The 13,763-nt window shown below is 37.6% G+C and overlaps 1 protein-coding gene across 7 annotated transcripts in view; it reads left to right on the top strand.

The window, feature by feature from the left end:
* USP6NL (USP6 N-terminal like) overlaps positions 1-13,763 on the top strand; it is a 110,627-nt gene that overhangs the window by 92,049 nt on the left and 4,815 nt on the right. For all 7 annotated transcript variants that reach the window (XM_030290418.4, XM_030290435.3, XM_030290430.4 and 4 more), the window contains 4 exons: positions 99-193; positions 1,736-1,801; positions 1,889-1,988; positions 4,150-4,302. In XM_030290418.4, coding sequence (XP_030146278.3) covers positions 99-193; positions 1,736-1,801; positions 1,889-1,988; positions 4,150-4,302 — 414 coding nt within the window. The remainder of the gene's footprint in view (positions 1-98; positions 194-1,735; positions 1,802-1,888; positions 1,989-4,149; positions 4,303-13,763) is intronic.

Below are 13,763 nucleotides of genomic sequence, written 5' to 3'. Positions count from 1 at the left end.
TGGTCTTACAGAAGGATAATGTTCTTGGAGCTTTAATGTTTTTTTAAATGTCATTTTATAGTACAAACACCTGTTAAGTGACCAACTTATTTTCTTAGGTTTTTTTATTCCTGGTTTTCCAAAACTGATGAGGTTTCAGGAACATCATGACAAAATTCTGAAGAAATTTTTGTCCAAACTTAAGCAGCATTTGGTAAGTATTTATTTCGCTATGCAACCCATGCAAATTTACAGCTTTCTACCTTGTTTTACTTCAGGTACACCCACTAGATCAAGAATAAGCAAACCTCAGGAAAACAAGTGAAGTTTTAAGAGGCAGGAGTGCTGTTGTTTTCATTATAGACAAAGTTATGGTGCATCTTGACAAAGTTATAAAATTGGATCCTAGGAGTGATTAATTTGGATGTTTGTCTCACTTTGGACCTCTGAGTTAAGGACAATGTGTGGTTCTTCTATTTGGCCTTGTGTGAGCTTCTGTAAACAAACTGATGCTAGAACATTTTATCAGGGGGTTCTTGTATGTTTAGCTTGTGGTTCATCTCTGGGCAGAGGTGACTTTAGGACAAACCAGTTTTAATTTCTATTTTAAAAATAACCTTTATAAGAGGTGTTAATGGTCCATTCAAGCTACATGTAGAGTTTTATCTCTTTTAATGTTTTTTAATAGAAAATAATATGCCTTTTTTTTTTTAATATTGGCTATATTTATTCTAAGATGTAAATTATTTTCCTAATGGGAAAAAAATGCCCTTCCCAGTAGGCATCAGGAATTTTGTTTAACAATACATTTGTACTGCCAAAATCCATCTACAGTTCTTAAAAGGTAATGTAAGAGATGCTCACTTGCAGCAACATATTTTTCCTCATCTCTTCCTGTGAGTGTGTCACTAAAATGAGCCAATGTTAGCTCCTCAAAGACAAAAATAAAGCCTGTACATAAACCAAAGGGATTTAGTCCATTGTTTATTCAGTGTTTGTATAACTAAATTCTCAAATTAAGTCCACAATTTTTGGCAAAGCTGAATTTGGCAAGTATAGAATATTATGTTATCCCACAGTTAAAATTTAGGATTTTTTAACTTTTTAGCTTTTACCTTGGCTTTCCTTCTTACTGTGCAAAGGACTTTGAAGAGCTCCATGAAGCTGCAGAGAAGCTTTAGCAGTCTTTGAGTGGGTGTCATACCTGATGGATTATCTGTGCTCTAGGGCAAATCAGGCCCCTTAATCAAGAAATAAAATTCATTATCAGCCTACATCCTGTTTGAGGCCCACTGGTCAAAGAATTTGGTTGTTTTCCAGTAATTTCTGGTGGATATGTATTTTTGTAAGGAAGTCCTTTCAGTCTTGGGCATGAATTGTCAGCCTTGCTACAGAGAAATGAAAGACTTAATGGACCCCGTGTCTGAACTTGGGTTGCTCCAGAATACTGCTTTATATTCTTGAGAGAGGATTTTATCCTCTGCTACCTCTGTCCCAAGAACGTGATAAAAGTCCAGGATGTATTAATACTTTAGCACCTCGAAGTGCATGTTCTTCAGGTGGTGAAATTGATGAGGAAAAGCTATAAAAACCAGAATTTGCCTCTGTTGAAGTAACAATGTCTTATATAGTTAAATTAATTATTTATGTTGACTATTGAGTACGTTAGCCTCAAGGGGAAAATGTTTTTTCATGGAGAGTGCAAGGCATTACTTGGATTTTTGAAAGTATTTTTCAACTTCTGTGCTGTTTGCAGGACTCCCAGGATATGCCCACCAGCTTTTACACAACCAAGTGGTTTTTCCAGTGTTTTCTTGATCGTGTGAGTATGTTTTTCTTTCTGTTGCTGTTTTTAATTGTGACTTGGGGCAGACTGTTTTCACAGCATTGCCTGATTCTGTCATTGCAGACTCCCTTTACATTAAGCCTCAGGATATGGGATATCTACATACTTGAAGGAGAACGGATTCTCACTGCTATGTCTTACACAATTCTGAAACTGCACAGAAGTAAGAGAGAAATCTGTCAAACATTTTAAACCTAAACAGAGGTTCAGCTAGTTTTGTTCTCATTTTGTGTAGTTTGACCTTAATGTTTAAAAATCTTAGTTTTCCATGTGCCTTATACTGCTTCTGACAGATACTTTTCATTCCTTATGCACAAAAAGTTAAAAATCTTTTCTTTATTAATATAATTAATATGTGTGTTGTGGGTTGATCTTGGCTGGATCCTGGTGCCCACTAAGCTGCTGTGTACTTCCCTTCCTCAGCAGGACTGGGGGAAGGAGAAAACAAGATGGACTTTTCTGGACACCAGTGCAGCACTGTGAGGGCACCTGTGGGGAAAATTAACTCCATCTCAGCTGGGCCCAATGCAGTGTGATTGTCAAACAGAAGTATTTATTAGAGTAAAAAAGTTATTTGTACCTGAAGTCATTTGTATTACTGACTAAACGCTGGGGAAAAGTGTGTTTAGTTTCATGGTCTGGAAATGGCTTCTTAACCCCCACAGGATTTAAATCAAAAAAGCACACAAAGAATCAAGACTGTGCCACTAAATGCTGAAAATCTACCAGCAAATACTTCAGCAACAAGGAATCACCACTCTGTGGCACTTTATACCATTGTTTGTCCAAGAATGTAATTCAAATCCAGAATTTCTCTAGTGCTAAAGGCCTGTGTGACCTTCTCCTTTATCTCTTGACTTTGGTTGAATTAAATTTGAGATTTTGAACAGAACTGTCTAAAGCATCTATGCCTGGTTCCCCAGAGTGACTTGGCATCCTACGTTCCAAGGACCCAAAAAGCTTTTGAGGGTGGATGTTGGCTTTTAAATAGATTTGAGCATTTCTAAGGATGATACCTTGTAGCTGAACTTTGAGACACTCCTCCTGTGGGATTTTGGCTTTCTGAGTGAAGTCATTTGACTCTATGTAAATGTAGGTCAGTGTGGGACCCATAGAATCAATGTTTTAATTTCCTTGCTAGTTTATCCTTCTTGAACTGTGGTGATGCTATCTTATTGTCTCACTGGGATGTTTTCATTAGTTTGTTCATAAACAACTTTGAAAAATGGAACAGGTTACCTTCTACATTATTGCACTTGAGAAAGCTAAACATTTAGAGGCAAATCATTAGGCTTAACATTTTGGTTTCTCTTCTTTATTTGCAAATAGCTATCGACTTGATTTTTTTTTTTTTATTCACCACTCTTTTAATGGGAAGACCTGAGGGAAAAAGTCTGAGTGTGGATTTGCTTGCTTAGCAAGTACACAGCAACTTCCTTCAGGATCAAACACTGGGAGAACCTCACGGCAGCAGAGGAGATGAGAGGGCTGGCAGAGAAGCTGGCAGAAGACAGATTCTGATTTGTTTCTCAATTTCTTGTCTACCCTCAAAAACATGGATGGTATAGCTATTCAGTCAGAGTCATTGTGGAGTACATGCCAAGATAATTTTTATTACAGCAGCAAAACAGGTTTTTTATGGTTTCCATATTGAAATGATATAGCTGAAACCGTTGATGATGTACAAATGATGAAAAAAGAGACATAGGTATGCAGTTACAGCCTTGCAATCCATGTGGCCTTACTGCTGTGTAAAAAGGGAAACACAAATAATCTGATAATTATAAAATGACTTTGAAAATATGACCTGAATTTTCAGAGAGCCTGAAGCAATGGTTCTGAAGTGTGAACTGCCATCATCATTTCATTGGGAGTTAATTCAGTTGTGAATGAGGGTGCTGTAAATAGTGATTTTTAAAATGTTTATCTGCTTTTCAGAGCTCCTAATAAGAGAGATGATGTCTGTTGTACAGATCCACAGCAGTGATTGTAAGCTGAGGATGCTGGCTGACAAATAAAGGCCTGAAGCTGTTGGACATGAGAAAGCTCAAGGAGGATGACTTGTAGTTAGTTTTCTGAAGGTGCCCCTTTTTGAAAAACATCCTAAGTAAAGAATAATGTGTAGAAAGGATTTCCACAGTGACTTGCAAGTGAATTTTTAATGTATTTTTAGATCTCTAGTTGTAGAAATCTGTTATCTGCCTAATTAACAAGTGGTTTTCATTCTACTTTGAAAACAAAAGCACCTCATGACTAAAGTACATTTTTGAGTGTTCATTATCAAGATATCTTAATGTATAATGTAATCTTTTCTCCTTATATAGAGCATCTGATGAAATTACAAATGGAAGAGCTTGTAGAATTTCTGCAGGAGTCTTTAGCCAAGGATTTCTTCTATGAAGATGACTTTGTAATAGAGCAGCTCCAAAATTCTATATCAGAATTGAAACGAGCAAAGCTGGATTTACCAGTAGCTGGTAAGAAATTTGCAGATCTGCAGAGTTAGATATTTGGAGTTATTCACACATTGGTAATTTTTTAAATGTTAATTAATGCTGTTGAAAACTGTGCAAATATTTTCCTCTTCATCACTGCATAGATTTGGAGAGTTTTTATCCAAAAATATTTTACAGTGTAAAATCACCACTTTTCCTTTTGTGAATTTTCCTCTTTTTTTTTTTTTTTTTTTTTTTTTTTTTTTTTTTTTTGTTTACTGTTTTTAAGGTAATGGCAAAGCACTGTGAAAAGTACCACGTTCTCATAATTTATTGCCAGAGAATCCAGACTGTTTCGTAGATTGATTAGATGTGGACCAGACTTCAGGTCAAATAGCTTCTTCTGTTTGTCAAATCCAGATTTTTAATTTTTTGCAAGTGATAGACTTGCTGGGTGTTTAATGGAATAGTTTTCATTATTTATTTTTAGCCTTTGTACTTTTTGGTTTCAGATAAGAGATGGTTGTTTCATGTGGCCTTATGAAATGTATAGGATCTCTTCTTTTTCTTAAGTGTCTATTCTCTTCTCTATCCCTACGTCCATAGTCTTTAATTAGAATTTTTCTTGTAATTACTCAGAGCCCTTTTACTTTATCCTTGCTAATTGTAGAAAAGTATGTGAGAAATTTTTTTTTTTTTTTTTTTTTAATTACAAACATGGCAGAACTTACCTTGAAGTAACTTTAATAAGTTGCTGTGGTTAGCTTTCAGAAGTTAGGAAGTGTCAGAGTAAAGGTTGCCTGTGTGGCATTGTTGTGATAATTTGTTCTTTCAATAATGAACTTATTTGTTCTTTTCAATAATGAACTCTTTCAATAATGAGTTCCCATTTCTCTTGCTCCCTATTCCTGTGTTTTGCTCTGTTCCTGAGTTTCTGTACAATCTGTCCTGTCCAGCAGACTTTTTTCCACCCACTACAGGTCTTTCTGCCCTTTTCATCTGCTGCTTCCCCTTTCTCACCACAGCATTCCTATTCTACCATCTCTCCATCCTTTTTCCCCAAGCTGAGTTTCAGTTTTGACTTTCTCTTCAGAAGAAGTTGCTCTTTGTCCCTCCACTTCAGCCCGGTGCTGTCTCAGGCATCTTGTGCAGTGGGTGACAAATCTGAGAGCAGCTGTGTCCTTCAGCATCAGCTCCACACCACCATGTTAGAAGGAGATAGATCATAGGAGTCCTGTCTGCTCAATCCTAAATACAGAGTTCTTCATGGTAATGTTTCAACAGTGAGGGGGTTACCCAACAGCTTCACTTCCCTGTAGACACATAGACTTTTTTAATGGATGTGATAAAATATATTTCATCAGTGAAAAGTTCCACTTGAAACTGTGGTAGGGGAAGAATTGGGAAAGTTTTTTGTAGTTTGCTACTTGATGGAGCTAGTGTATCTTCCAGCCTAAAAAATCACATGCATGTAAGTCATATTGAGATTTTCTGTGGAAAATATGGAATTTACTGGAAATTTTCTTGATGCAGAAGGCAAACAGTCTGTTCCTAACTTGTTTGTTTTAAGGCCTTTGTTTTGATAGAACATAAAATGTATTCAAGTGGAAGTTTGTTTGAGAATACTCTGAATTTTCATAGAGAATTCAAGGAGGATTTAGGTATAAGAGCCACCCCCCTTGTGACAGGGGTGTGAAAATGTGAGACTCACTGAGTCTTCTTGTGGATACCAACAGCAAAGAATGGTGACTGTGTCTTCTTCTTGAGACATTTTGGCAGTGGGATGCAATTGTTCAGTTTCACACCATGCACACTTAGGTGTAACCTCTGATACAGTGAGCTGACAGCATGCTAAATGTTTTGGGCCATACGTAACTTCTTAATTCTGGTAGCTAAAGAAAAATCAGTAACAAAATGTCTGTCTTGTGTTGGTTTTTTTCCCATGAACATGAATAAGAAGGTTTAATTTTAAAACAGGATGAGCAAAGGCAAAGTGAAGTGTATGTTGATGCTGGAATTGAGCTTTTTCCTTTTTGATTTCAGATTAACCAGGGCAAGCCTTTCTGTGTGGTATGTTTTTGCTAGGGGTAGAAGGGAATGTTTTTTAACCTTTCACAGACTAAAAATAAGATGCCTTCAGCCTAATCCTTTGGAATCTAGCTGACTTTTCTGCTCTTATTATTTATGTGGGGCTGCCACATTTGTTCTTGGTATGAATTTCATAAGCCTTTGCTTTTATTTTTTCAAGTTTTCTGCACTCTCTTAATTTTGGTTTTATTGATTACTGTCTTCAAGCAGTGTTCTCTTTCAGGTTTTGAACATTCTCTAGACATTCAGCTTTGCTTGTGTGTTGTTGATAGGATACCAGGTGCCCTCCTCAGCTGGGCAGAGGAGAGAAAACAAGAAAAGACTTCTGGATCAATACAAGGACAGGGAGAGATCACTCAGCAATTGCCATCATGGGGAGAACAGACTTGACTTGAGGAAGTTAACTGAATTTGTTAGCAATTAAATCAGAGTAGGATAGTGAGAGATAAAACCTTAATAAAAACCTTCCCCCACTCTTCCCTTCTTTGTGGGTTCAATGTCACTCCCCTTTTTTTTTTCTACCTCCTCCTTCCCAGCAGCACAGAGGGGCAGGGAATTAGGGTTGTGCTCAGTTCATTGTACATTGCTTCTGCTGCTTCTTTCTCCCGAGGTGAGGACTCCTCACACTCTTCTCTTTCTCTGGGGTGGGGTCCCTCCCACAGGTTGTCAAAACCTGGCCATGCAACCCCCATGCAAATGTCTGTATGGCTCTGCTCTCTTTACTACCTTGAATTCCACTATTTCTCTTCTAATTTCATCTAAAACGTATGCAATATATGTGATATGACCACAAAAACTACCAGCCTGCTCATTTAAGTATTCACTGTAGCCTGAGAAAAGAATGTTTATTTTAGTTTTCTCATCTGAAATCAAAGCACTGCTTCCTATCTTGTACTTTTTTTTTTTTTTTCACTGAGCAAAAATTACACCTTTAAGAGCTAAAGTAAAAATGCATGTTAGGATCAAGAAAAAAAAAAAATCTTCATCTTGCAGTTGCATCAGTATCAGTCATCCAGGAATAGCAGTGAGCTAATTAAGCTCAGTGGAATTTTCCATCTGGCATCCTTTGTTAGGCTGTATAGATTTTCCTGCCCTAGTAGGGTAAGCTGCAGTAGGATATTAAAAGAGGTAATAACTTTTGTGTTACTTTAAAGTGGATGTCTATTTATGTCTGATGTAGCTTTCTCTGGCTCACTTCTTCCATGGCTTCTCTCACTGAATTAAGGAGCTCCTTGTTCCCTTCAGAGCAGAGAAAGAAGGGACTAGTTTAGTATTTTCTCTCTCACAAAGCCCTTAAAATGCTCAGCCAGAAGAGATGGGTGTTCAGGAGATCTTGCTAATTTTGGGTATCAGTGGGCACTGGTTTTGCCAATACCAGGGCTGTTTTGCATAAAGAAGGCCAAGGATTTTCTTCCTTTCTGTGCTGATTTCTAGTCGAGTGCTGACCAGTGTAGGGTAGCCCATACTTAACAACTCCAGCCTGCAGAGGGTGGTTTGGAACTCTGCTGCTGTTCCTACACCCCAAGGTGGGCATCCCTCTATTCCCATGACTCTGGAGACAGGGGGTTGTGTGCTGAGCTCACCTCTGATTGGGGAACTGTGGTTTGTGAGACCTTGGAGAAGGGAGGCTGTGGCAGCTGTATATAGAATCTCTCCTTGAAGGTACTCCTCTGACACAGCCTCAAAAAGAAAAGGCATTTTGTATTTTCTGGATTGCCTGGAATGTGATGAAGGATGTCCATGCCATGGCTGGTTCTTGAAGAGCACTCTCACCTAAATCTGTGTGACTTTACATATTCTCCTGGAGTCAGATCCAATGTAAATTCAACCATCTCTTACTTAATTCAAGGGTGATGTTAAGACCTTAATGAGAAAAGTTTTCTTGGTATACACCATTGATTTCCAAAATTCCTTGATGCAAATTGTTTCCTTGTCTGTTATTTAAAACAGCAGCTAAATTCTATAAATGCTCACAAGATATGGATAGAATTTATAGCTTTGCTGTATTTTTTTTCCTGTAGGACTACATGAATAATGCAATGCTTAATAAACAATATTTATATATGGATAGATTTTTATAGTGTCTGACTTTAATAAACAGAAGTGCTTACCAGTGAAAGTTTCGTATTAAAAATATGTAGCTGAAAATAGTTTATTAATCCAGTGTTTTGTAAACAAGACAGCCAGATCCATTTTCAAGGCGTGAAGCCCCTCAGGTCTCTTCTTGAGACAGTTTCTCACCTGTGTTTTAATATAAAGGTCCTGAAAAGGGTAGGCAGGGGTCTCCTGGGTTGGATTTTTATGACAGAAAGTTTATAATAGACTTTGCAGCAGCTGAAGGCTTTAAATCAAAGACAAAAGTCTTGTACCTTAATTTTAAAGCAATATTGGCAAATTTGGAATCTGCTTATGTCCTTGTGATTAACACCACTTTTAAACTGCAGTTCTTCTTGTTTTCACAATCTTTTCTGTATCTGGTGAAAACTAGCAAAGTTTGAATCTTGCATTTGCCATAAATTTTAAAATGTTTATCTGATATTTATTTTTGAAGCTATTAGATTTATTATCAGTATATTTTATTCGATGATTTATTTTACACAATAATCAGTGATAGTGCAGAAATGTATACTACCTCAGTAATCTATTAAATAATGTCTGTTCTCTCCTGTTAATGAGCCTTCTGGCAGCCAAAGCATTAGAAATATGTAAATCAGCTTGACTTTCCTGTTTCTGATGGTGTCTTTCTTTTGGTTGTGTTTTGTTTCAGAGGAATTTTGGATTTTTCTCTTGTACTTCAAGGATACACAAGTAGCTATTTCAGACAATGCACTAAATGCTTTAATACACTAAACTATTTTTTCTACTTTGTTTTTTGTGTGATACAGCTACTTTACAATACTATGAACTAAAGTCATATGTGGAGTTACACTAATACAGTTAGTATATATCCTTAGCAGTTTTAGACTTTGGCTTTACATCATTTAAAAATCTTTGCCATTTAAAACTTGCATGATGTTTAAACACATGATCCAAAGAGTTGTGTTGGTCATTGTTCAGATTGCTGTTTAAAACGGACTTTTCAAGGAAGTGTATGTTCTGGAAGAAATGTTGAAGTAGGAATGTAAAGCAGTGGTTAATTTTAGAAATTTCTTTTTTGCAAGGGCATCTTACAGATGTGCAGCTCATCACCTGTATCTTCTGCCTAGTAACCAAATCTGTTAAGATTTATGTTGTTTATCTGAATTCAGATGTTTATAAAATAAGTTTTCCTTACTGTCAAAGTGACACTGCTGCAAGAGAGGCAAACAGTGCTTTTAGTTTCCCTTCAAGTTGTCCAGCAGTATTTCATGTAGCAACTCCTTTGCCAAGATGGCATGTAAAGGAAGGAGGAGCAGAGGTTGACTTTCAGACAGCAGCTAGAGATTCTAGTGCAGACACTCAAGTTTCTTTAAAATTCTCTTGGTCTTGTAAACTGAAGAAGATGGGATGTCACTGGTTGAAAATAAACACAAAATTTCAAGTTGTCATTTTAAGAGTTTTTTTTATGACCATTACTATCCTTGAAAATTGTTGTAGAGCAGTCAAAGTGCATGTATTCTGGTGCTGAAATTAAGGACTAGACTGTTATTCACCGGAGAGAGCACTTAAAGCACTTTACTCCAATTATATGTCTGCTACTCGATGCACGAGGCTGTTAGTGCCTCCTGAAGCAATTATCTGTAAAAGTCTTGTAGTGGAGATCGACTTCCACTGGGTGGTGGCCAAGGCTTGTTTGAGTAGGAGGAAGTAAAGAGACAAACTTTCTTTAATATGGCTTATCTTTCTTATCTTTTGGGGGACAGTCAGATCTGCTCATATTTGCTTTGCTCCTTCTCATGTCAGGGAATATGTTTGCCAACAACAAACACAAGCACCTGGTTGTTCTTGTTTTGCTTGTCTCCCTCTATTTCCATTGTTCTCCTTCCTCACCCATTTTTCACCATATTTCCTTTGTTGTTTACTTATTTTATGCTATATTGCATAGAAACCAACTAAATCACTACCTTTCTTTTAAAGAAAAAATAAAAAATCTATAGTTTCTGCTCTGTAAACTCTGATACAAGCTATTATAGTGCTTGTTTTTGGGAAAAGCCAGTAACTAAACTGTCTAGAAACCTACTCTGTTGAAGGAAGGAAGGAGAGAAGGATAGAAGTAGACACATCCATATCTCACAGGAATACTGGCAACTTGGGGAAAATCTCATTACCCAGATTGCTTCAGAGGACAAAGGGACATTTTGATTATTGTACAGGTCAGAACAGTCACAGCTGAGCTAGACAGCTTTGTCTTTAACTTCTGGTTTTAAAATGCTTTCAATTCTTGTATGTAAATATCACAGATTGTATAGAAAAGCACTTGTCCCAAAAGTACTCCATTTCTCAGTCTGACAGTGAATTAACTCAGATCTTGGATCAGCAAGACAAACAGATATTCAATTCAGTTTCCTTAAAACATCCAACTGAAATTTCTTCCGGCTCAGATCTGAGGAGTTTGAACAGTGAGTGTAGGTGAAGTAGTACAGGAGATGGTTGAGAGCTGTGTGTGAGGCTTTAGGCAGACTTGGAGTGGAAAAATGTTAGATAAAAGAAATGGGGCTGGACGGAATTGGTGCTTTTGCATGCTTGTCTGGCGAGCTGTTTGTGTTCCTCTTCAGGTAGGGATGTTTGTTGTGACTTGGTTTCTCTTGTTTGCTTTTGCATGATGGTTTTTATCCTCAGCTTTTTGCTTTTATTAGCTTTTTTCTTTCTTTCTTCCTAGCATGCAGCGTTGTGGATTTCTTGCTGTTATTGCTGATAGTGGACTGCTTAAAGCATTCCCAAACACAGTTGGCATGCTCTTTATGCATTTGAAGAGTGTCCCATTGTAGTCATGTGCATGGTGGTAATTTAGTTATCCTCTACTTGTTTATTTTGTGAACTTTTTTTGGAACTTCAGGAGGTTTTCCTTGAGTGTTTTTTTTTTTTTTTTTTTTTTTTTTGTTGTTTGTTTGGTTTCTTAAGTTCTTGTTTCACCAGAAGTGGCAACTCTATGTGTGTATAGGTATTTATGTATGATCTGTACACTTCAATTATAATTAAGTAGCCATTTTACAGTTTCAAAAAAATTCCTTAGAAGGTGATTGGTTTGCAAGATGTCTTTTTGCTGCAACATCATAGATCCTTACACAATTCCTTTCCTCTCAGTGCTTTTTATGGCTGGAGGTGATCAGTGCTGGAGCACCTTTGGACCAGAACAAGTCCTGTTCTGGTAGACTTCATTCCTGAATTGGTACCTCCAGCAATGTGGCCTTGCTTAGTTCCACAAGGAAATGTGGGTGACTGAGCAACCAGTGCCCCTTGTTGGCATCCAAGGTCAAGTTAAACCAAGTTTTGTGGAAGTCCTGTGGCTCAGGTTCAACCTGTATTTCTTCTTTTCCCCCCTGAGCCTTCTTCCACACGTTCTCATTGTTCGGTATTTTGTTTTCCCTGACTGCACTGAGCTCTGGTGTAACCAGCTATAAACACGGTATCATGCTCTTAAAATGCAGAGGTTTTCTTCTAAATGAATTACTCTCTTGCAACATTTTCCTTGTGAATTAATGTTGAGTTCTAGCAATTTCACTACAGACATGGCAAGATTTCTCTGACAGTCATTTTACAGCTGTTATTCATGTTATAGGATGCATTATCTAGACCATGCAGCCCACATATGCCTGGTTGTAGGGTGTTCCTTTACTCTGAAATGAGAAGGAAAGGTGACACAAAGCAGTCTTGATAGAATTCAATAAAAATGTCTGCAGTATTTTCACTTGGGTTTATTAGAGCTTAATGGTAATTAGGAAGCCTTAAGTGTGTGAAATTAAAAACCAAAACCTCATAAAACCCCCACCTTTATAGTGCAACCTAGTATATTTAAAGGATCTGCTATTGCTCTGTAGGCATTTCTTAGAGTAAAAGCTGGGAGAAAATAAATCAGTTCATGCTTCTGATGACCCTGGGCAAATAAAGGAAGCATTGCAGCTGCCAGAGGAACTGGTCTTCAGATTTTTATATATATGACTAGACTATTTTAACTTAAAGTGTGGAAAAAAGTAAACACTTTTTCTAAAACGTGTCTTCTATACAAGGACAGAAATTAAATAATTTATCAATGCTGCAGAGCCATTTTCTGGTGCTATTCCATAACTACTTTGGAACTCCTGGAGGCTATAAATGGATTAGCAGCCCGTAAAGATTAGTTCTGTATGATTTAGGTGGCAGGTTTTTTGTACGTACCAAAGTATCATTTCTTAATGCAGACTTCATGCTATTTTCACATTCAAGATTAGTGAGACTGAAAGCACTGCAATCTATGGTTTAAGTATCAGGAATATTTATTATGTGCAAAATTCACTTTTATTTAGGAGACAAGGTCTTCAGCTTTGCCTGATGGTGTATTTGAGGATGCAGATAGAATTAAGTGATAAAAATGTCTCTTGCCAAACAGAAGTAAGTTCAGAAAGTGAACTCCTATTCACAAAGACTAAAGGACAATTTTGGAGAGGCTGGTGCTGCAGTCAGTGTATTGCAGAGCTGTTAAATAATCTCTTTTACAGCATCCGTGCAACTCCTTCCTTTGTCCCCTGATCTGTCCTTCCAGTGGTGGGACCCTCCCTTGCTGGGGGGTGCAGGTCTGAGCGCCCTGTTCCAGATTTTATTTGGGAATAGTGGGGGCCCATATGGAAGGAGACCAAACATCAGACTTGTAATTCCAAGGGCCACTCACTGGAGCCTAGTGCTGAGGCCTGGCCTCACTATGTGTGCTGTATGTGAAGTGAGGTTTTGAAGTTATTTCTGAAGCAAAGGGTAGGTTTTTGGTTTCCATATGACCTTTGGCCCTTACAAAGAGAAATCAAGAAAACACTAGTTTAATTGTTTGGCAAACCTAGGCTGTTTCTATTAAGTGCCTTTATTTAGTTACCTTGTTGTGGTGGCACCATTGTGTTCTTCTCTGCTGTCCTCCTGCAATGGCCTGCCTGGCTCAAACTGAGAGTTTTCCTTTTGTTTATATAGCAACTGATCCATGCTGGTAGTTTGTTATGCTGTTATAACAAATAACAGTCACCTTGGCTGCTGGCTTTCCTCAGTGTATCTGTATCATGAACCACTCATCAAAGATTGAGCTCCTGCTCATGGCTGTATAAATGAACATAGCTCACTTGTAACTACAGCCCTTGTCAGGGAGAGGCATTGTGTGTATTCACTCCTGTGAACCCTTATAGACAAACAAAAAGAATTTAAATTACAAATAGCTAGAAAGTGAGGTGCTAACTCTCTGCTCTCTGATGGGAAGAGATTCTACAGTCCTTGCCTTAGGAAGAAGCAGGGATTAGACAAAATTATTTTACCAACAACCG

Source organism: Taeniopygia guttata, chromosome 1A (genome assembly GCF_048771995.1).
Source record: "Taeniopygia guttata chromosome 1A, bTaeGut7.mat, whole genome shotgun sequence".
Taxonomy (NCBI): domain Eukaryota; kingdom Metazoa; phylum Chordata; class Aves; order Passeriformes; family Estrildidae; genus Taeniopygia; species Taeniopygia guttata.
The sequence above is the reverse complement of the archived record's forward strand: the minus strand, read 5'-3'. Positions and strand labels throughout refer to the sequence as shown.